General features: G+C 35.6%; 1 protein-coding gene and 1 pseudogene across 12 annotated transcripts in view; one reads left to right on the top strand and one right to left on the bottom strand.

The window, feature by feature from the left end:
• HHLA2 (HHLA2 member of B7 family) overlaps positions 1 to 24,304 on the top strand; it is a 241,522-nt gene extending 217,218 nt beyond the window's left edge. For 6 of the 12 annotated variants that reach the window (XM_072614070.1, XM_072614069.1, XM_072614068.1 and 3 more), the window contains 6 exons: positions 6,396 to 6,749; positions 11,154 to 11,417; positions 15,498 to 15,815; positions 17,490 to 17,549; positions 21,588 to 21,685; positions 22,409 to 24,304. In XM_072614070.1, the coding sequence (XP_072470171.1) occupies positions 6,396 to 6,749; positions 11,154 to 11,417; positions 15,498 to 15,815; positions 17,490 to 17,549; positions 21,588 to 21,685; positions 22,409 to 22,492 (1,178 nt within the window). In that variant the 3' untranslated portion in view covers positions 22,493 to 24,304. The remainder of the gene's footprint in view (positions 1 to 6,395; positions 6,750 to 11,153; positions 11,418 to 15,497; positions 15,816 to 17,489; positions 17,550 to 21,587; positions 21,686 to 22,408) is intronic. The other 6 variants (XM_072614071.1, XM_072614078.1, XM_072614073.1 and 3 more) reach the window with 6 other exon arrangements.
• LOC140506679 (calcium uniporter regulatory subunit MCUb, mitochondrial pseudogene) lies at positions 3,111 to 4,110 on the bottom strand (annotated as a pseudogene).
• Positions 24,305 to 24,559: the final 255 nt, after the last annotated feature.

Genomic DNA, 24,559 nt, shown 5'->3' with positions numbered 1-24,559 from the left:
TGAGTTGTGACTATTTGGAAGTTAATCCCAAACTATATTTTGACATATATTTATCATCTTTTTCTTATTCAAGATTCCTACAAATGTTACCTTAAATTATCTTAGGATAGACACATATTGGAGAACATGGGGGAACTATATTAGTTTGGGCATCTTTTTTTCTAAGATATTAGTAGTTGAGATATTAGAATCATATTAAATAAAATTGTTTCTGGCAGATTTATTCCTAAATTCAGAATGTAGAACAGGGTCATTCAACATGTCAAGGCAGTCAACATACATGTATTGAGCTCCTAGTCACAGGAATTATGCTAAGCTCTGGGATTAAGAAGAAAGGTTAAAAAAAGTCAAATTTGCAAAATAAAATATAACCATGTACAAATAAGGATATGTGCAATATCATTTGGAGATAATCAACAAAGGAAAGGCACTAGCATTAAAGGGGATTGTAAAAGGCACCTTAAGAAGATGAGATATTAGTTGGGACTTGAAGGAAGCCAGGAGGCAAAAATAACTAGTGAGAGAATTCTAAGCATGGGGCACTTCCAGTGGAAATACATAGAGAAGAAGGCAAAGAAGGGGTCCTATCAAATTCCTTTTATGACACAAATATGGTACTGATACCTAAACCAGAAAGAGAAAAACAGAGAAAGGAAACTATAGACCAATTTCCCTAATGTATATTGATGCAAAAATTTCAAATAAAATACAAGGCGATTACAGCAATTTATCACAAAGATCATATACTATGACCACGTGGGATTTATACCAGGAATATAGGGTTGGCTCAATATTAGAAAAAACTGTCTGCATAATTGACCATATCAATAACAAAACCAACAAAACTCATGTGATTATCTCAATAGAAGCAGAAAAAGCTTTAGGGAAAATATAACACTTATCCATATTAAAACCACTGGAGAGCATAAGAATAAATGGAGCTTTCCTTAAAATGCTAAGTAGGATCTATGTAAAAACCATCAGCAAGCATTGTCTGTAATGGGCATAAACTTGAAGCCCTTCCACAAGGTCATGGGTGAAGCAAGGATATCATTATTATTATTATTATCACCATTATTATTCAGTCGTAGTCTAGAAATGCTAACTATAGTAATAAGACAAGAAAAAGAAATTGAAGGAATTAGACTAGTCAATGAAGAAACAAAACTGTCACTCTTTGCAAAACTTACCACTCTTTGGTGGTATAGAGAATCAACTAAAAACTAGTTGAAATAATTAATAACTTCATCCAAGATGCAGGATATAAAAATAAACACACATAAATCATCAGCATTTTCATATACTACTAACAAAACCCAGCAGGAAGAGATAGAAAGAGAAATTCCATTTAAAATAACTGCAGACACTTGGCTGTCTACCTGCCAAGAAAATCCAGGAACTATGTGAACACAATTACAAAAGACTTTTCTCACAAATAAAGTCAGATCTAAACAATTGAAGAAATATTAATTGTTTATAGGTAGGAAAAGCCAGTATAATAAAAATGACAATTCTACTTAAATTAATTTACTTTTTCAGTGCCATACCAATCAAACTACCAAAAATTATTTTATAGAGCCAGAAAAATTATAACAATTCATCAGGAAGAACAAAAGGTCAAAAATATCAAGAGAATCAATGAAAATAAAATGGGAAGAAAGGTAGCTTAAAAGAACCAGATTTTAAACTGTATTACAAAGAGGTATTTATCAAAACAATCTGGTACTGGCTAAAAAACGGAGGGGTGAATCAGTGTAATAAATTAGGTACACAATACACTGTAGTAATTACCATAGTAATCCAGTATTTGACAAACACAGAGATCCAAGATTTTGGGAAAAGAAATCACTTTTTGATTTAAAAAAAAAAAAAAAAAAGCTAGAAAACACTTTGTCTGAAACTAGGTATAGACCAGTATCTCATACTGTTTATCAAGATAAGGTCAAAATGGGTACCTGATTTAAACATAACAGGTGATATCTTAAGCAAATTAGAGGAGCATGGAATATTTTGCATTTCAGATTTATGGACAGGAAGAATTTATGACAAAAAAAGAGAGAGAATTATGGGATTTAAACTGGATAATTTTCATTATATCAAATTAAAAAGGTTTTGCACCAACAAATCAATGCAGCCAAAATGAGAAGGAAAGAAGGAAATGGGAAAATTAACAGCAAGTTTCTCTGATAAAGGCCTCATTTCACAAATATATAAAGAAGTGAGTGAAATTTATAAGAATATGAGTCATTCCACCATTGATAAATGGTCAAGGGATATGAAGTCAGTTTTCAGAAAAAGAGACCAAATCTATCTATAGTCATATGAAAAAAAATGCTCTAAATCAGTATTAATTAGAGAAATGTGAATTAGAAGAACTCTGAGGTACCACCTCACACCTATCAGATTGGCTAATATGACAGAAAAAGAAAATGAAAAATGTTGGTAGGATGTGGAAAGATTGGGACACTGACACATTGCTGGTAAAGTTGTAAACAGATACAACCATTCTGGAGAGCAATTTCAAACTATGCACAAAGGACTATAAAATTACACATCTGACCCTGATATACCACTACTAGACCCAAAGAGATCAAAGAAAAGGGAAAGGACCTATATATACAAAAATATTCATAGCAGCTCTTTTTGTAGTGGCAAAAAATGGGAAATTGAGGGGATGCCTATCAATTGGAAAATGGTTGAACAAGTTGTACTATGTGATTGTGATGGAATACTATTGTGCTAAAAGAAATGACAAGCATGATGCTTTCAGAAAAACCTGGAAAGACTTACATAAACTGATACAAAGTAAATTTAACAGAACCAGGAGAATACTGTACACAGTACAATACTTATTTATGCATACAATTATTATTGTACATATTATTGAAATAGGTATTGTCATTAACCTCATTTAACAGGGGAAACTGAGACAGGTTATATACAACACAACTAGTCTGTATCTGAATTAAGATCTAAACATAGGTCTTCTATTTAATTAAAAAAAATTATTTCTTCCTTATTGAAACATTCAAATCTATAATGACAGAGTCACTGAACATCCAGGTCCCAAGACAAACTAATAAACATTCATAAAATAATAAAAGCAGGTGTTAATTCTTCTATTTGATTTTCTGGATTGGTAACTGCAAGTGGAGAGGCTGGCGCAGATGTTTCAGAGACTCTTCACCCTCTTCAAGATCTTCTTTTAACTTGTTATATTGTTGCACACCAAAATCCTTCTTCTTCAGTCTTTTGTGAAAGAGAGGAATTGTCTATTCTTAATGAGTAAGAATAATCCTGTCTAGTGAGGAGGAAATAAGCGAAGAAGGTCATGGAGCTACCAAAAGTGATGAAGTAGGTGACGGGTTGAGTACATCCACCACATGAGCCACGCCAGGACTCCACCCTGAGTGGACATCAAGGGCAGGGCGGTCCACAAGAATCTGTGGGTTTTGGCCTCTGAGCCAGCTTCAGTTTTAGCTTTCAGCTCTTCCAGGGACTGGAGCTGCTCTTTCAGTTCCTCAGTTTTCTCCAGTAAACTGGGTTCCTTCTTGACCTGATGCTCCTCCACATGCAGAGTAGTACAGAGTCTCTGTACCAAGGACTTGATGTCGTCCATGTCGGTCGTGTGCTCGCTGCTCAGTTTTTCTTTCCTAGGACACTGAACATCATATGTCATGTCATTTATCATGAGTTTAAAATCATTCATAAGCAAAATCTCCATGGAGGTTGAAGATGGAATTCTGCTCCCATCTGTGGTGAAGACAGCTGCAGTTTTAATACCTTGGTCCTCGTTCTGATTGTCCTGGAGGAATGAACCAACTGTGGTTAACATGGGTTTGACTGTGAAACGACAGCGCTTCTGTCTTGATGGCAAAGTCAGAGTTATCAAAGGAAGACCATATCTGTAATTAATGACTACCTCATCAGATGGCACCAGTACTGTAAAGGCGTGATTGATGGTGTTTCCTGTTTCTAGTTAGCCTTACACACAGTATCTGGGCAGCAGCAGACGCCCGGGACGCCTGGGGCTGCAGCATCACGCGGGGGGCAGGATCACGGCTGCAGGCGAAGCCCGTGCGCTCTCTGCCGGGCTCTAGGTCTTCTTGACTTCAGATTTAGCACCACAGTAACTCCTACAGACTATAATGCAGTCTCAAAAATTCTCAATACTTCATAGACTCTGACCTTTGGAGACTATTCTCTTCTGGAATAATTATTCAAAGTTTTTACAGGGAGAAAGGAAAATCAAGGGGGTTAGAATATCATATTTACTCCCAAAGGTATTCTGGTAAATGTTTAAGAACCAATTTTCCCCAGAAAGAAAAAAAGTAATTACGATATTTAAATTTAATCTTCACTATTAATATTTTCTCCATGACGGGCTAGAAAACAGCAAAACAATAAATTAAACTCTGATTTTCTGTTTTCCAAGGCACAAATGTTCATTCTGAAATTTTAACAACTGACTCACTCCAGTTAACCCCTGTTTTTACCCCACAGAAGAATCCTAGCTCTTTTGCCTGAATCTTTTAGAGTCCTCACAAAGTTATTCAATAGGTAGTCTTCCCGATTCTCCTTTATTTCTCTTTCCTCTTTCAACAACTCCCCCCACCACGTTACTGCCAAACCTGTGATGACCACATCTTCACATGTCTCTGTTTTGTGTCTAATTGCCTTAGGGTTCTCTTCTGGCTAATCTGATTAGTCTATAATAATAAGCATATACTATACATATATAATATGTTTAAATGTTATATAGGCATTCACATATATTATACATACATGCATATATGTATATGTAACACCACTCATGTGCTATCTCATTTCAGCCTTAATAACTCTTGTCAAGTAGGTTATATTATTACCTACATTTACAGATGAATAAACTAAGGCTAAGAGAGGTGAGTGACTTACTGGGTCACACAAAAGTGTCTGAGGCAGGATTTGAACTAGATTCTTATTGAGTTCAAGCCCAAATCTAGCCACTAAAGCACCTACTTAGGGGCTTCTAAAATGATTGCATTTATAAGAAATCATTGGTGTTACCACCTCCCAGTTGGCACACTGACACTGTTAACAGGATTGCTCTGAAGACAAAATGGCAGTCAGGCCATGGACCATGAAAGGTGCTTGTAGACAAATGGAACAAATGATACCCTGCCATCTAGGCAAACATCTCTCCTGTCTATGCTCAAGTCTAGTTCTAATTGCCAAGGTCAGCTCAGTTCAGCTGAAGAAATATTTAATGAGAAGCTACAATTCGCCTAGGGCAGAACTATTTAATTTCTGATCATAAAACAACAATAAAGAAAAGAATTAGCAGTAGAAAAAATAAGAGACTATTAGTCAAGAGATTTGGGTTCTAATCTTAGATCTGCTACTATCTAAATGTATGACTGGGTAAATCACTTAACTCTGTTGGCCTCAAGTTTCTTCATATGCAAGATGAAAAGAATGTTAGAACTAGAAGGCTCTTAAGAGATAACAGTCCAATCTATGTATATATCAGCTTTATAGTATGTGATTTAGGATCACTCTCCAATATGACTTGCCATCAGAACTCTAACTAGCAATTTTGGTATTTGGGGCAAGAGGAAAATAGCACAAGATATAAAAGTAGAGGTAAAACTGCCTTTGTAATTCACGATGTGAAAATAATACAAGTAATTAAGACAAATTCAGGGGTGTCAGTGAGGGGAAAAGGATTGGTATCTATATGGGAGTTTTCCAGCCTGGACTTCATGAGAACCCAGATAGAATCTCACTTACCATGAGATCTGCAAGACTAAGGAGTCAAAAAGTGAGCAGACAGAATGTAAATGAGAATATATATATATGTGTGTATGTGCGTGTGTGTGTATAGATGTATATATACATATACACTATATATACATATACATTATATATATATAAACATATACATATAAAATTTTAGTGTACTGATGTGGACTTCTTGGGCTGGTCTAGGCTTCAAGTTCTTAGGTACAGGGTGGGTTTTTGTAGCTTTCAAAGCTTACTTAGTGTATGAAGGAAAGTAGAATGTTGCCTGAGAGTTTTTATTTATATAACCTAATCTCTCTGTTTTTTTTTTCTGGGAAGATGTCTTCCCCAAACTCATAGTATTCATGAGCACAGCCTCCTCCACCACAGTGACTATAGAGACTGCTTCCTATTAGAATTGATTATTCTTGATAACTAGATGCTAAGTTCATTTGTTCATTTTTTTCACTCTCTAAAATTCATTATCTTGGGACAAAACCTATCTTCCCCTTTTGTTATGGTTCAGTTTACCTTTGCTAAGTTACTCAGAATTGACATAGCCCTTGATAATTTTGTTGTTTTCCATTCATTAGTTATTCTTATTGCAATTATCTGTGTCTGTTTCTTTTTAGATGGATTCCATTTTCCTTATTTTTATAGAATGTCTTCTGTGTCTATGCCCACTATTGTTGGAAGGCTTAATGAAGAGGTGATCCTTCCTTGCTCATTTAAGAAAGGGCAGGGTATAGTGATTCATTGGAAGAAAGACAATAAGGTATTACACAGCTACTACAGAGAGAGTGACCAACTGGAAAAACAAGATCCCCACTATGCCCACAGGACATCCCTTTTACTCAACGAAATCAACAATGGAAATGCCTCACTAAAACTTAGGAGGTTAAACCTCCAAGATGAAGGGGTTTACACTTGTTATGCAGCAACAGAAACTGACTCGGAGACTATAGAAGTAAAGCTGAAATTGGGAGGTGAGTAAAATGTTCTAAGTAGTTTCTGACCTATAGAGGTTCCTCTTCCTATGAATGCCACAAGAGACCACCTTGGGAATATACAGTGTGTCTGAGTCCCCAATCCTTTAAATGAGCACAAGCTCATACGTCCAGAGCAGCATTCCAAAAACAAAAACAAACAGCCAAAACAAAACAGTTCTCAAAGTCCTTCCCAGCTCTAAAGCCAATGGAAAGCTGAATTGATTTGTGTATATGACAATAGGAAGTACAGGTAAACATTTTTTTTTTTTGGCAGGGGGGATGGTTAGGGGGAGTTGAATGGTGCCTTTTTTGTTACTGTGATGGTTAAGGGTTACTATCAGCACTCTCAGGAAATAAGCCATTTTACATAGTAGCTTTTCTGTATAACTTGCTTGTCCCTTAAAACACAAGCACATTAAAATATCTTTCTGAAATATATTATTTTCTAGATCACTTGTTCAAGAGGACAGAAAATTATATATAAACTTTCCCTGGTAGCTCATGATTATCATTATGATATCAATTATTGTGTTATGATCACAATTGTATCAGGATGGTATGATTGGTTAAAACGGCTACCTATGTGACTGTAGGCAAAAAATAAAATGACCAATTACAGTAAGTGATTTCATGTACTCCAGAACTGTATATGTATATTAAAAAATCATCCAAAAGCCCACAGGCAAATAGGAAAGGGGCAAACAAGATGGAAGCTTATTATGTGAGCAGTTGAGACATCAAAAGACTTCACAGCTCTATATGCAGAGGCAATAAGATGGAGTGGATAGAATGTGGGGCCTGGAGTCAGGAAGATTCATCTTCTAGAGTTCGAATCTGTCCTCAGACATTTACTACCTGTGTGACCTGGGCAAAACATTTAACCTTATTTGCCTCAGTTGCCTCATCTGTAAAATGAGTTGGAGAAGGAAATGGCAAACCATTCTGGTATCTCTGCCAGGAAAACTCTAGATGAGTTCATGAAGAGTTGGACTTAACTCAAAATTACTGAGCAACAACTACAAACTTCTAAAAGGAAAACCCAGTAAATCCACCACATGGGCCTCAGAAGCCACTGGCAACAGCAGCCATAGCCTAAGAACAGCAGCAATCAAATATAATGTAGAGATAATTAGAGTGAAGGAGCTTAAAAAGCTGTAACTCTCTCACCTGAGAAGTCATAGAGGGCTCTGAAAATGCTACGAACCTCAAAGAAATTTACCATTGCTCTTAGATTAGACATGCTTAGGGAGGAGGATGGAAACCCAGGAATGCAGGTGACCCAGAGCAAGACAAAGAAAGACTGACTTTGCCAACCAAAGTTTCATCAGGAGATGGAGGCTTACCCAAGAACAAAGGCTCAATTTAGAATTTGACGCTGGAGATAGGATTAAACAGAAGAAACCTATCACCATGAAGAATGATTATAGATTCAGAAAGTCACCAAAAAAAAAAATTCAACCAAAAAAAGAGAACAAATCCACAATAACTTCAAGCAGAGAATCAGGAAAAAATGATTTTTCCATAAATATTAAATATATGGAAGCAATTAAGAGAGGAAAATGAAATTAAAAACTCTTAGAGAAAAGAAAATTGGAAGGAGAATAAATATCTTAGAAGATAAAGTAGTAAATATAACCCAAGTAATAGACTTCCTGAAAATTAGAAGAGATGTGATATAAATCAATTTCTCCACAAGACAGTCATAAATATTAGAAAAAATCTAAGGATTGAAAAAATAAAATATATCAGAAAAAGGTATCTAAAATTTAAAACAACTGACTTGGAAAACAAGTCTAATAGAAATAACTTAAGAATTATCTGATTCTTTGAAACCATGGTCCAACAACAACTACTACCCAAAAAAAGCATCAATAATATACTTCAATAAATCATAAATGAAAACTTCTAGATTGATTGGAACCAGAGGGCAAAATAAAAATAGAAAAAATTCACTGACTATCTCCTGAAAGGAACCCCAGAAGTAAAAGCGCCAGGAACATCATAGCCCAAATCTAGACCTTACACATCAAAGAACACATATTACAAGCAGTCAGAAAGAATTTAAGTACCAAGGATTCATAGTCAAAATCACCCAATCAAGAAGTACAATATTCCATAAGACAAAAGATATAGCCTTAAAATAACTTAGAAAGAGTCAAGAATAACTTTCTCTGCAAAATTAAGTATAATCCTACAGAAAGAAAAAATGGATCTTTAATAGAGTAGAGTAGAGGTATCAAATACTTGGGCACATGCAGCCCAGCACTCTCCTGGGGACTTGATTTAAATGAAATTGGGAAATGGCTAACAAAAAAATTACATTTATTTGTTCAATACAAAAAATAAATACAAATGCAATAAAAAACAGATAATATCAGATCTGTGGTTTTCTGAGTTAACATGCTGCTGGCAAGGATCTGTTTCAATTTGAGTCTGGCATCACTAGAATAGAGAGTTTTCAAGCATTTATGATGAAAAGACAAGAACTGAGTAGAAACTCTAAAATGTGAACACATAATACAAGGGAACCTTGACAAGATAAATTTATATAAGCAGTCAGAAAGAACTGTATGATAATAAAGTGCTAATATTCTAATAGGGGAGGAGAAGAAACAAAGATCCCTTCAGAATAAGAAATGAGTTAAATAAAGTAAACAGAGGGAATAACGGTGGATGGATTTTATTCCAATGGTTTTAAGAAGGCAAAGAAAAGTGGTGTGGGGGTGGTAGTAAAAGGAATACCAGAGTAAAAAGGAGAAAGAAAGGGTGGATTTTGGTATTTCTTATTACAAGGGTACTTTACAAGATTATACAATTATGGAAGAAAACACACAAGAGCAGGTAAGCATCAAATGAACTTCATTTTTATCAGAACCAGACAAAAGTAGATTTAACACACACCTTCAATTACATATATACACACAAAATTTGGTGTAGAAAGATGTCAAACTCAACATGGAAACTGGTGGGAATAAAATGGGGGTTGAATTTAAGAGGATAATACTGGAATGGAATAACAAATCTCAACTTTGAAGAGTCATTCCTCTAGGAGGGTTCAAATTTGAACAGAAAAGGCAATTGTTTAATTTTTTTGGCTTTTTTAAAGAAAAGTAGCAGTGATCTTGGGCCTAGGGAAGGGGGATAAAAGGATAACAGTGGAAAAGAAGCAAATTGCTTCAGTTATAAACTAGTACTATTGATGTCCTTTCTCTTTCACACCTTCTTTAAACTTGTAAAGAGATTGCTGGGAAGGGTGCCAAGAGGAAATAGTATGGGGATGGAGGAGGTGGATCTTTATGACAGGTTTAAGGCTTAATTTCCAAAACATATAGGAAATTGTTTCAGTTATATAAGAACAATAATCATACCCCCAATACATAAATATTTAAAGAATACGAACCAGCAGTTCTGAAAGATTGAAATCCAAGATGTCAATACCAATATGGGGGGGAAAGTGGGGGAAAGGGAAGGGGCAGGTGACTCAGTGGATAGAAGGTGGACTTGCAGTCATGAAGACTCATCTTCCTACTTCAAATCTGGCTTCAGTCATTTATTAACTGTGTGACCTTAAGCAAGTCACTTAACCCTGTTTGGCTCAGTTTCCTCATCTGTAAAGTGAGCTGGAGAAAGAAAAGGCTAACCACTTTCATATCTTTTCCAAGAAAACCCCAAATGGAGTCATCAGGAGTTGTACATAGTTGTAAAACAACTAAAGGAAATGCTTCAAATCACTACTAATAAGAGGAATTCAAATTAAAACAGTTCTGACGTTCAACCTCACACCCCTCAGATGGATATGAATACAACAAAAATTAAAAAAGTAATAATTGTTGGAAGGACTTGGGGAAATCTGGTTCACTAAACAGCTCTAGCCTGTTATTCTTTTTCTTGGGCCAGTTTGAAAGTTTTTCAGTTTTATTCACTCTCAAGCTTTAAGAGTTTGCTTCTTGCTACTATCAGCATGCATGCTTTTAAGTCTCAACAGTCTGTTTTAACAGAACAACCTTTCTGATAATCTAGAGGCTAAATAACCAAGTCTGTTGAAATCATGTGTAATGTTAAAATAAATAGACTCTAAGAGGGCATCTGTCTGAACAAAGTGCATGCATCTGAGACATCTAATTTGAGTACTTGGGTGCCCTTTGTTTACTTTTGTGTTCTCAGCTATATCCCAGGTAGTCTTGAAAATGCAGTACATAGAGAGTAATGTCTCATTTATTATCCAGAAAAGGGATTACTTGCTTGAAGATTTTTTGTAGAGTGTTTTTCTTTTAAGAGATGCTTGGGTTTGCTCTTAAAACTCAACTTTTATATCATGTGATTTCAGGACCTGTGCCAGCTCCACAGTCAGCTAGAGAGTTTGTGGCTACAAGTTCAACCATTCTTCATTTCTTCCCCCAGCTTTCATCGTACCTGTAATGGAATACCGAGAGCAGAATGGAAATGATTATTTAACTTGTTATTTGTTTGGGGCTTATCCCTTTGCAAATATAACATGGACAGCAAATAATGCAACAAACCCAGAAAACAACATAGAAGTTTCATCTCACCCTCTCCCCTCTGTTAAAAGTCAACTCAATATTACAGGCTCAAATTCCTCTTACCAATGCATTATTGAGAATTCGGTACTGAATCAAAGATGGATTGGAAAATGGAAAACAGAAGGTGAGCTTTCTACTGCTTCTACTCACAGAGAGAGTTTAAGAGCCCAGAAGGGTTGTGTTTTTTTTTTTTTTTTTTTTTGTGGAAAGGGCTGTCTAAATGTGGGCTGTTGTATAGAAGATGATTCCTAGATCTATATAAAGCTAAGAAATGAACATTTGGGAACTGATGGGAACCAAGAAAAATAGTATAGAGGTCCACACAAAGATGCGTGTGTGTGTGTGTGTTTGTATGTATGAATATATATACACATAAGACATGTGTACCTATGTGCATGTATTTTTGGGTATATGTATATATACATATACATATAGATATTTAGGGTAGAGTTTGGATAGAAAAGGTAATGATTTTTGTTTTGAACATGTTGAGTTTGAGATGCCAACAAGAGGAAATCCAATTCCTGATATCTAAGAGGCAGCTGGTGATTTGAAACTAGAGCTCAAGGGAGAAACTAGAGCTCAATATATACAATGGAGGAACAATTTCCATAGAGATAATTAATGAATATATGAGAATTGATGTGAATCAAGCAAAATAAAGTAGAGATTCAAACAAAGGTGTGTGTGTGTGTGTGTGTGTATAAATAAATCATTTCTCATTTAATGTTAATGGAACATCCTGCAGACTTCCCCCTCCACTCAAGGGGTTCTGTCCCCACCCCTCCATGGCTCCATGGTTTAGTGACCCAGTGCCTAGAATGGAGGTCTCCAGCACTGTTACCCCTACAGCAGCTTGCCAGAGCCAGAGCTGGGTTCCTGCTGCCAGACAGCTAGAAACAAGAACTATCTGTATATAGGTATATGTATGTATATGTAATAGCTTCCCTATTATTACATTTGAGCTCACTATCCTCTTAGTCACCCAGGCTCATAACCTCAGTCTCATCTTTAATGTCCTCCTGGACTCTTTCCTTACACTTGCCCCATATAGCCCATCTGTTGCCAGCTCTTGTGACTTCAAACATCTGCTACATATATCCATTCCCTTCCTTCCACTCCCATGGCCACCATGCTGATGCAGGCTCTCATCACTTCATACTTGGATTTTTGATACTGCCTTCAGGTTGGTTTCCTTGCCCTACATCTCTCCTCCCCCCATCATCCTTTCAGTTTCAGAAGGAACGCTCCTAAGGGCAGGTCTGGCCCGCCTTCACCCTTCCCCTCCTCATTGACTCCAAAGACTTCCTATTGCCCTCAAGGGTCACTTATAAAAATCCTCTCTTTGGCTTTTAAAGTCCTTCATGACATGATCCTTTCCACTCTTACACTTCATTCCTCTCCATGTACTGTGACACAGTGATCCGAGACTTGCTGCTGATTCTCATGCACATAACAAGCCACCTGCTAATTCTGTGCCTTTTCACTGCCTGTTCCCTATGCCTGGAATGTTCTCCCTTCTTATGTCCTTATTCCAGAGGCTTCCCTGGTCTCTGTCAAGACTCAACTAAATTCTTCTGCAGGAAGTTATTTCCCCACTCCAACTTCTACACCCCTCCCCCCAGTTAGTGTCTTCCCTCCAGCATTATCTTCCATTTACGCTGTAAATATTTTGTATGTAACATTTTTTAAATGTTATCTTCTTTGTTAGGATGTCAGCTCTTTGAGGGTCAAGAAGGCACTTAGCAGAGTGATTTGACCCATAATAAGCACTTAATAAAGGCATGTTGACTGGGTTTCTGACCTGGGATTTCACTGATGGAGGGAACTCTCAGGGAAGAAACATCCCTTGCCCATGTAGGTTGGCAGCCTGCTATACAATTTAAGGTTTTAGAAGAAGTCACTGAGAGGTTATGTGACTCTCTCAGGGTCATATAGCAAATATTTCAGGGACTGTAAGAGAGACTAGGTCTTCCTTACACCATGGGCAACTCTATCCACTTAAAAATAAGTGCCTCACTTAGTTATTGTTATTAATACTTTATTTTCGCCCTTTATGATATTTACTACATGTCTCCAGGCTCCTTGGAGCTATTTCATGGAATTCCAGAACTGAAAGAAAGCTCAGAAGTATACACCCTGCCTAAAGCGTGAACCCCTCTATAATATCCATTTTAAAACCAAGGTGAAATCTGCTTTGAAAAACATCCAAAAAGTAATTAAACATAAACTTCCTCCCCTACCACTTATCAACCTCCTACTCTTCCAGATCTTTTTAAAAGAATTTTTTAAAAGAAAATTTAAAAATTTTATTATAAAAATAAATAATAAATGTGATATATAATTATATTATATAAAATATTATGTACTATATAATATATAATAATAAATATATTAAGAAGAATTATTATTCTTCCATTAACTTCTATTAACTTTATAGCAACAACTTTTCTATTTGCTCTCATGTACCCATATTGCAGTGGATAGATCACTGGGCTTGGAATCATGAGTTCAAATCCAGCCTCCAACACTAGCTGTGTGACCTTGGGCAACTCACTCAACACTGTTTGCTTCAGTTTTGTCATCTATAAAATGAGCTGGAGAAGGAAATGGCAAACCACTCTAGTGTCTATGCCAAGAAAACCCTAAATGGTGTTAGAAAGAGTCAGACACGACAGAGTACTTGATGAAGCATGGTTAGCTCTTTGTAATCACTGCTTTCCTCTTTTAAATCTTCACAAACCATCATTCATAATCTGTTCTAGAATTTTCCCAGGAATCAAAGTCAAACTCATTGGCCTATAGTTTGAAGACTATTCTTTTCCCATTTTTGAAAATCGGGACATTTTCCCTTCCCTAATCTTGTAGTACCCTCATTTTTTCCCCACAACCTTTCACATATTCCTGCCACCATATTTTCCTGCTTTGTCTTTTCCTTTAAATCTACAAACAAGGTTGCTCACATCCTCCCACCCCACTTCTATTCTCAGATCTCATCATGGCTTCCAACCAAACAGAAGCAGTGTTCTCAAAGTTTTCCTAAAAATCTCATGGGGATAATAGAAGTCCAAGCATTTTTAACTTGTCTTTGACTTTCCCACCTCAATAATTGTAATGCCAAAGATGTTCACAGAGAAAGTATTGTCCTCAAAGGTAATTCCAACCATCCTCTGATGAAGATATTAAAGGGACTGAAAAGCCATGTTATTTTGTTAGCCAGATTTCCACAGACAGATGGCAATGGGAAAACGGAAAAGATTTGGACATTTAAAAGTTGGGGTTTTTTATCCCTTTTATTGGGGGAAGGGAGGAGAACATCCTGAGAAAATCAACCTTTCACCCTTAGTGTACTTCACCCAAATGAAATTAAATAATTCTTAAGTCTCTTGACTCGGAATAACAATTACATTACTTCAAAGCAGCATCTTCAATAATAATTTCCAGTTCTCATTATTTTTACCATTTCCCTCACACAGAGGCAGCTATAGTATGGTGTACAGAAAACTACTAGATATGTACTGGTCATGTGGCCCTAGGCAAGTCACTTAACTTCTCAATGCTCTAAGTAACTCTCTAAGGTTCTAAGTTGCAGAGGAGGTATTCTGTATTGTACAAAAAGTTTCTTCACTGGGAGTTCCAAATGGAATCACAGGTCTAGTCTTTACCCCCTCTCATTCATAGAGACATCACAGAAAACAAGGTTGTTGGAAAATGCCATGACATTAGGTGACTCACCAGTAAATGCTATATTTTCCAAACAAGCTTGACTTCATAGCACTTTATTTCTCTTTATATTGTGTTTACATTTTTAGATGATTAGAATAATGATACTTTGTGATTATATAATTGCTGAATACAGTAAAGTTATTACTTTTTTGTTCTTCCCTTTTCATCACACTGGTGATATCATCAGTATGGAATACCTGATGGCACAATTCTCTTTGCAAACATAGCACCTGTTCTACAATATAGAGTCAACAGAGTTGCTTGGAAAACTCAGAAGTTAAATGACTTGTCATCATCTCACTACCAGTATGGGTCAAAGACAGGACTTGAACCAGGTCTTCTGACCCCAAGACCCAAGAATGAATCTTCCTCATTCTATAGGCTGCTTCTTAACTTTTTATTACACTTTAAAATATGGGAATATGATGTGGAAAGTGATCAATTTAACCCATGTACTATATCAATATCTCTCTTTTAGGTACTCTTTTAATAAAAGAAGGTGAAAAAGTTTTATTCCCATGTAAACTTAAAAATGCGGATTTTTTGCCAGAGAAAAGTATAAACGTTAGTTGGTACAGGGTCAAAAATGCATCCTCAATCATCTTGGCATACTTTTCAAGTTCTTCAAGTAGAAGAATCATTGATCATCGATTCACTTGGACAAAAGATATGATGCAAGAAAAGGAGAATTTCTCTTTGACTTTAGTACACCCTACTCCATCAGATAGTGGGAAGTACCTCTGCAACATTTCATCTGTAAGCTATACTCAGCTCACTATACAACCTTTGAAAGTTGGTAAGTGATGTGGTAATAGAATGGAACTGTCAATATATCTGAAGGATGTCAATAGAACTAGAAATATATGAATTGCCAAGCAAGAAAAAGAAGAGTTGATTTTGGCAATGCAATTAATCTTTACCTGATTCAAAAATCCCTATGTCCATCAAATGCTGGTTCTTGCAACAGGCATATGGAGGACTGATTGCCCTTCTTTTGAAAAACAAACTGGCCAAATTTTCACTGAAGGTATACCTTGGAGATATTGTGGGTTCAGTTCCAGACCACTGCAGTAAAGTAAATATTGCAATGAAGTGAGTCACATGAATTTTTTTGGTTTCCTAGTGCATATAAAAGTTACATTTACACTGTATTATGGTCTAGAATGTGTGCCATAGCATTATATCTTTGAAAAAAAAAGTACAAACCTTAATTTAAAAAAATATTTTACAGTATTGCCCAAAAATGCTAATCATCATCTGAGTCTTCCAGAAAATCACAATCTTTTTGCTGGTAGAAGTTCTTGCCTCTATTTTGATGATTGCTGATTGATCAGAATAGTGGTTGATGAAGGTTGAGATGACTGGAAATTTCTTAAAATAGATAACAGTGAAGTTTGCTGCATTGATTGATTCTTCCTTTCATGAAAGATTTCTCAGTAGCATGTAATGCTGTTTGACAGAAATTTATCCATAATAGAACTTCTTTCAAAATTGAAGTTAATCCTCTAAAACATTGTTACTGCTTTATCAACTAAGTTCAGTTTAATATTCTTCAGTATTATTATGTCTCAAGGAAAAGGCAGGTCAAGGACAGGGAGAGAGACAGGGGAATGGTCAGTCAGTAGAGAAGTCAGCACACACAACATATTTATTGATTAAATTCATTGTCTTATATGGCCACAATTCAAAGCATTCAGTTTTGGTTTGATGTTCATAAGAGCATTACAAAAACTAGAAGATACTTCAGAAGCCACCTAGTTCAATTCCATTACATTACAGATGAGGAAACTGAGACCCAAAGAGATTAAATTACTTTCCCAGGAAAATACAGATAATAAGTACAATGCTCAGAATTCAAAATTAGGTCATAAGATTCCAAATTCAAATACCTATGTTCTAAGTTAATGTTCAAAAGACTTCAGATGATTTTTTCCCCAAGCATGATTTATCAAAACTTACGGCAAAAGTAATATATTTTGAGCACCTGAGAGGCAAAATTATTTTTTAAGACATTAAATTTTCTAACTTTAAATATGCCTCCAACTCCACAGTAATCCAGAAGCAATGTAGGCATTTGCCATGGAGAGCACTGTTGCAGTCTTTATATTCTTTCGTATTTTCTTTTCCTGCATCTGCATGCTTCATTCTGTATCAGTTCACAGAAATCTTCTCATGCTTCTCTTAATTCTTCATATACTTGTATTAATGTTCACTTTGCTCTCTCCACTTCACAGTTTATCTAGGATTCAGATAATAGTTTTGCTAAGATTTGTCATTTTTTCCTTTCAATTTTATCAATATTGAATTCTTGATGGATTTAGTTTTCAGAGTTAAATGAAGTTCAATACTAGTCTGTTTTCTTTTTAGAACTATTTTAATACTGTTAAGGTTTGAACTGTAGCACCTAATATTTCTGACAATCTTTTTTATTTGTGCAACTATTTAATAATTTTTCTTTTCTTGCATATAGAGCCAAGTAAAGGAAGGGTCCAAAGGGTAATACCTGGTGTTTTATTGTTAATTGTTGCTGGTATGTATATTTGGTATTTGTAGGTATATGTGTATATGTATTTATGTATATTTGTATGTATATTTGCATATATGTGTGTGTGTCTGTATTTGGCTTTTAGCCAGAGGTTTTTTGTACTAGATTATGTAGAATTTGGGGTCTCTCTTATGGCATCCATATAAAAAATAATAGTTCATGAGACAAATACACAGAATACTTGCCTGGGAAAGTTTCTCATGAATCAAAGAGCAATACATTTATCCTGAAATTTCTATCTGAAACTCTGAGAGGTTAGCTATCTTGTCTATAGTCATGCCACTACTGTGTCAGAGATGATATTTGAACCCAGGTCTTTGTGACTTTACATGCTACTCTATGCCACCTCTCCAAATGATCCAATATCCAAATAACTAAAAGTTGTTTAAGCTATGAAATCTAGTCCAATGTTTCTTTATGTGATACTGTATTCCTGAAAGCTCTGTCAGAAAGTATGAAGGTACTGGAAAGACTTCTACCAGTTTGAAAAGATGTTGAAGATAGGGCTACTGACAAACACTATGTTTGTGGACCAACCTGGCTAAATTTGGAGAGATTTATTATCAGATTGTCTTCAAAATGATACATATTTATGCCATAGCAATAAAGGGTTTGTAATCTGAATCATGGAAGGACCACTCACACTTACTAAATCACAGATCTCAGGGGCATTGAAATAAGAAATAGTAGAACCAGAAAGACACCTTAGAGACCATCTAGTTCAGAGATTCTGAATCTGAGGTCAGTTATTTTTTTAAAAAAATATTTTAATAACTGTATTTCAATATAATTATTTTTATTTATTATACTATGCATTTTTTTATGCATTCAAAAACATTCGGAGAAAGGATCCATAAAAAAGTTAAGAACCTCTGATTTAGTCCAAGTCCCTCAGTTTACAGATGAGGACACTAAGAGTAGAGAATTTAAACATTTGCCTGTGGTGATCTTCTTACTCCACTAGAGTTCTTTCCAAAATAACGTGCTTCTTAAGTAATGTCAGAGGAGACCATGGACCTTTTACATTCCAAATGGTGGATCATTGACATATCTCAGGGTCCAGTGCTGCTGGCACTTTTAGCTGTAGAGAGGTATTTCAGTTGAACCAAACATTTATCTTTTTTCTCATGTAAACAGTGTTTTGTTTTTTCCAATTTTGTATAAAGGTAGTGTTCAACATTCATTTTTGTAAGATTTCAAGTTTCAATTTTTTCTTCTTCCTTTTCTCCTCTCCTCCCTCCCCAAAATGGCAAGCAATTTGATATACATGTGCAATCACGTTAAACTTATTTTCACATTAGTCATGTTGTGAAAGAGGAAGCAAAACAAAAGAGAAAAGACAAAAAACAAAACAAAACTGAAAATAGTATGCTTCAATCTGCATTCAGACTCCATAGTTCTTTCCCTGGAGGAGGACAGTATTTTCCATCATGAGTCTTTTGGAACTGTCTTGGATCATTGTTTTGCTGAGAAGAGCTGTCTATCATAATTGATCCTTGCACAATGTTGCTGTTACTGTGTACAACTGAACTAACATTTATTAAGAGTCCTTTGTGTGCAGGGCACTGTGCTAGTCACTAGAGGAGATGCAAAGTTTAAACAAGACGTTGTTCTTGACCTCATGGAACTTATAATCTCTAGCCTCTCCAAGACATAAATAAAGAACTTTAATATACAGTAAGACAAGATAGGTGCATTTGAAGTGAATAGGTCATCATATTTTAGAGCTGGAATGACCCTTAAAGATCCTCTAGCATCTAGCTACTCCATAGATAAGGAAAGAGGTTCATTAAGGTGAAGTGACTTGCCTGAGATCACATATGAAGAAAGTAGGAGAGTCAGAATTTGAACTCACATCCTGTGATTTTATATCTGGTTTTCTTTCTATTTCTCTGTGTTTTGTGAGGTCTGAAAAAGAAAACAATTACTAATTTAGGTTGAGAGATTACTCAAGGAAGATTTACTATTAGAAGTAGAATTTGAGTTGCAGAAATTTAGTGGGTAAACAGGGAAAAGAGAGGTCTTATTAGACATTGGAAATAACATAAAAGGTATGGAGACAGAAAGTGAAAGGCATATTTAAGGAAAGGTGGTTCAGTTTGATTGAAGTATAGACTATGGGGACAGAAATAAGATGAAAACAATTGGAAAGGTAAGATGGTGCCACATTATAGATAGCCTTGAATGCCAGATAAAGAAACTTAATTTTACTTTGGAGGTAAGGGGAGCTATGAAAGGTTTTAATTGGAAGAGCAATATATTCAAATCTGCACATAATGAAAATTACTCTGGCAGTGGCATAAAGGATGGCTTAGTCAGTCAATAAACATCAGTTAAGCACTTACTATGAACCTAGCAACATGAGAAGTGCTGGGGATACAAAGAAAGGTAAAAGACTCCTTGTGCTCAAAGAATCTACAATCTAAGAAGTCAACGTGTAAAATGGGAAAGAAGGCATCCAACATAGTGTCATGATGGAGAGGTCCAATGGAGTATAGCCAGGTTAGAAATTAAAGATGGCTGTCCTGAGCACTCTCATTAAATGGAGGTTCTGGGGGAAAAAGTTTCCACAGGGCAGAAGATACAGATAATGTTTGAATTCCAAGACTTATGTGATCTTTCAGGATTAAAAGGTTTAAAGGGAGGAGGAAAGTGGAAGTGAGAGGACGTGATAGAAACCTATATTAGTAGTTTTTGATAGTTCATGGGGGCCTACACTAATCTGATAACAATAGGAAAAGATAGCACAAAGATAAGAGAAATATTACAATGAGATAACATTAAGGTTTCTGATATAGAAGACTGATTGAATGATGGTGTCATTGGTTTCCATACTCTGATTCTGCTTTCTCAGAAGTCACTGATGACCATTTACTCACCAAGAACAAGGTTCTTTTTTTCCATTTTAATTCTCCTTGACCTTATGGAATTTGTAACTGCTAACCTCTGTTATCTCTTCTATACTGTCTCCTTTCTTGGTTTCAGTGATAACACATTCCTCATGTTCTTCTATTTCTCTAAACAACACTCGTTAGCATGTGCAGGATTTTAGGGTGACAGTATATATTTGCCCTGTTGATTCACCTTTTGTAGATGGCCAAGGTAAGAGGGACAAGGTAACAGAGATTCCTTTGTCTACTCCCTTTCTTTGACCAACAAAAAATAGGGAGGGCGTTAGGTCCCAGGTATTTTAGAGATCACTTCCCAAGGGTATCTCTATCCCAAGAAGTGGCTAAGCAGTGATATTCCAGAGGTCTTTATGATTTTAAGGTTACATATGAAAAAGTCACAAGCTTCTCAAGAGACACAGTCTGGTTTCTTTATTAAAAATAATAATATATAACACAGCAATGAACTCTGGAAGATTTACTTTTCTCATAAATACTGTTGGCCTAGAGTTATAAAGGGTTCAAAGCTTCCAGAAAAGTTAATGTTTCTGGATGCTATGCCCAATGTTCATAATTTTCAGTAGGTCTCTAACCTCACTTCTCTTTCATCACTGTGTGTGTGTTTTTGAATATCAGAAAAAAAGATTTATCCCAATGATGTGTCTCTACCAAATACACCAGAGATGTAGCAGCATTTACTTGGAGCCTTCCAGTGCTCATAGTATCCCACTTTTGTTTCATTCCAGTTGTTGTCAAAGTTGTTCAATGGAAACAGTAGGGGCAAGGTGGAATGAAGGAAAAAACATCTGTTAACTCGTCCATAAAAAATTTAAAAATAAAAATAAATAAGGCAAATGTAGCACAAAGTTTTGCCAGAAATGAGTTTGAATAACCAGATTTATTTCAGCTGGTTTTCATAGATTCTTGTGATCACTCTTCAGATTTCTTATCTATTTCTGATATTCTCAAACTGAGTGCATATTGAAAAGACTTTTTCTTTGTCTGTCTTGGTAGCTAGTTGTTAATTTTCTTTCACATGCCCTTTAAACATAATCAAGTCCTTTCATTCCACAATTTTATTATGTTTCAAGAATCTTCTCAATTTGGATTTTGCTGTTTGTGTTTTTTACAACAGCATTTATAGTATTTGCAGCACCGTGCTACATGAAGCACGGCAAGAAGAAAAACTCTAATTCAAACTCCAGCCTTGCAGAGAATAATCACGTGCAAATGGTCAGTCATTTTCTTTTCATCCAAATTTTAAATTTTAAGTTTTCAATAAAAGAATTACCCTTTCTCCAATGGCATTCTTCAAATTCAAGTAAATAAGGTTGCAGACAAAGGAAAAATATGAATCAATCTAAGTAGTTTTCTTTCCATGATAAATCATAGTCCACATCTTTTATAGAAAAAGGGGAAAGGAAGCCAGATATCACACATTATCAAACAGGTTGCTACTGTTTTCAGCCAAAATAACAGTTGTCTTACTCCATTTTCTTCATTTTCAGCATGAATCCCCCTCTTCTGATTTGATTATGAAAATCAACACCATCCCCATGATGGTACTCAAACACTGATTCCTTCTGATTTGGAAAAATAACACCTTATTATAAGGCCCAGAGGAAATGTTTCAGATAGAGAAAATAGATCACTAGGTTTAGCCAAGCGCTGACTTACTGGCCTTTGAAATTTCTACAGCAAATGCTTGATTCTCCTGAATCTGTACCAGTCATTCAGTTGATGAATTACATTTATATAGTACTGGCAAAATGGCCAAAAGGCAGGCAGGGCAGAAGGTAAGGATACAGTGAATCAGAAAATAAACAAAAGTCAGCAGAGGAGGTGAGATTGGAATTGGTTTGTCTGTTATTAGAAACCTTGCTGAAATGTTTGGGGAGATGAGGAACTTGAAGTTAGTAGTTATAATGAAATTTGCTCTGCTGTCTCTTTCCCTAGGGATCATTGATTACTGAGACATATGACAGTGTTTCCAACAACCCTAGGATGATAAAAGTCAGCTTTGGAAATGGTCCTTCGTGAAAGCATCAAATGACTGATAATTGTTTTTATATCCTAGTCACTCCAGTCCTCACCCAGAGAAGATCAGAACGATTCACAGACAAAAGACCATGAGAACACGTAACCTGCTTTTCTCCATACTTCTAAGATTGTATGCTGTAGAAGATTCCAGAAATGACTACTAGGTCTGTGTCCCAAAGACATCATAATAAAGGGGAAAGGACTTATGTGAACAAATATATTTATAGCAGGTCTTTTTTTAAAGTAGGCTTCTTTCTCTTTTTCCAATTTTTAAATATGTTTTTATTTAAAGTTTAAATTTAGATTTGCATTCCAAATTCTATCCTTCCTTCTCTTGCTCCTTGCCCCTCTAGAAGAAGACAGTTTCTTGGGGAGACACTAAGCCACCATATCAGTTATACATGCACAGTTGTGGAAAACATGTCCATATTAATAATTTTGTACAAGAAGATTCAAAAATTTTTTAAAAAGAAAGTGAAAAATAGCATGCTTCAGTCTGTATTCAATCAATATCAGTTCTTTCTATGAAGGCAGATAGTATGCTTCAACATTAGTCTTTTGGGATTGTCTTAGATCACTATATTGCTGAGAATAACTAAGTCATTCACAGTACTTCACTGACCAATATTGCTGTTACTGTGTACAACATTTTCCTAGTTCTGTTCACTTCACTATGCATCAGTTCAAGTCTTTCCAGGTTTTTCTGAAATCATCTGCTTATCATTTCTTATAGCACAATAATATGCCATTACAATCATATAACACACCTTGTTTAGCCATTCCTCAATTGATGGGCATCCCTCTGATTTCCAATTCTTAGTCACCACAAAAACAACTGCTATAAACGTTTTCCTTTTCTCTTTTTTTGGATGTCTTTGGAATGTAGACCTAGCAGTGGCATTGCTGAAGCAAAGGGTATATACACAGTTTGTTGCTCTTTGGACATAGTTCCAAATTGCTCTCTAGGATGGTTGGATCAATTCACAACTCCACCAAAAATGCACCAGTCCCAGTTTTCCCACATCCCCTCTAACATCCAACATTTTCCTCTTTTTTTGGCATATTAGCCACTCTAATAGGGGTAAGGTGGTAGCTCAGAGTTGTTTTAATGTGCATTCTCTGATCAATACTGATTTAGAGAATGTTTTTCATATGACTATAGAGAGCTTTGATTTCTTTGTCTGAAAACTGCCTGTTCATATCATTTGAACACATGTCAATTGCTGAATGGCTTGTATTTTTATAAATAAATATAGAATAAAGTTCTCTATATAACTGAGAAATGAAGCCTTTATCACAGATAGTTGTTGCAAAAAATTTGCCCAGTTTTCTGCTTCCTTATAATTTTGGTTGCATTGGTTTTATTTATGCAAAACCTTTTTAATTTTATATAATCAAACTTACCTATTTTATATTTTGTAAGGTTCTCTATATTTTCTTTAGTTCTAAAATTCTTCCCTTATTCATAAGCTTGACAGAGAAACTATTCCAAGCTCTCTTAATTTGCTTATGATATCACACTTTATGTGATGATGTACCCATTTGGAATTTATCTTGGTGTACAGTGTGAGATATTGGTCTATACCTACTTTCTGCCATACCATTTTCCAGGTTTCCCAGCGGTTTCTGTGAAATAATGAGTATTTGTCCCAAAATTTTGGAACTTTATGGTTATCATAGATTAGTATGGTTCCTTACTATAATGTAAATTGTACCTACTCTATTCCACTAATCTATACTATGTCTTATCCAGTACCATATTGTTTTGATAATTAAAGCTTTATAATTAAATGCTGCCTTCTTTGAAGTGGATGAACTATTCTGCTGGTGAATTCTGCAGAGTTCTCGTTTTTCATTTAGCAGCTTCTGAATTTCCCCATCATTTTCATGAAACCAGTCTTAGTGTTTGTGAGTGTTCTGACCCAGAGAAGCAAATGCAGTGCTGTACACCAAATCCCTGAAAGCTGCCCACTCCTTTTCTGCTACACTGCTGCCAACTGTTGGCTCAACTTTCCCTCCAAGTTAGCAACAAACTGTTCATGCTTAGAAAAGAGCTCTAATTTGTTG

The sequence above is a fragment of the Notamacropus eugenii genome, chromosome 5 (assembly GCF_028372415.1).
Source record: "Notamacropus eugenii isolate mMacEug1 chromosome 5, mMacEug1.pri_v2, whole genome shotgun sequence".
NCBI lineage: Eukaryota > Metazoa > Chordata > Mammalia > Diprotodontia > Macropodidae > Notamacropus > Notamacropus eugenii.
The sequence above is the reverse complement of the archived record's forward strand: the minus strand, read 5'-3'. Positions and strand labels throughout refer to the sequence as shown.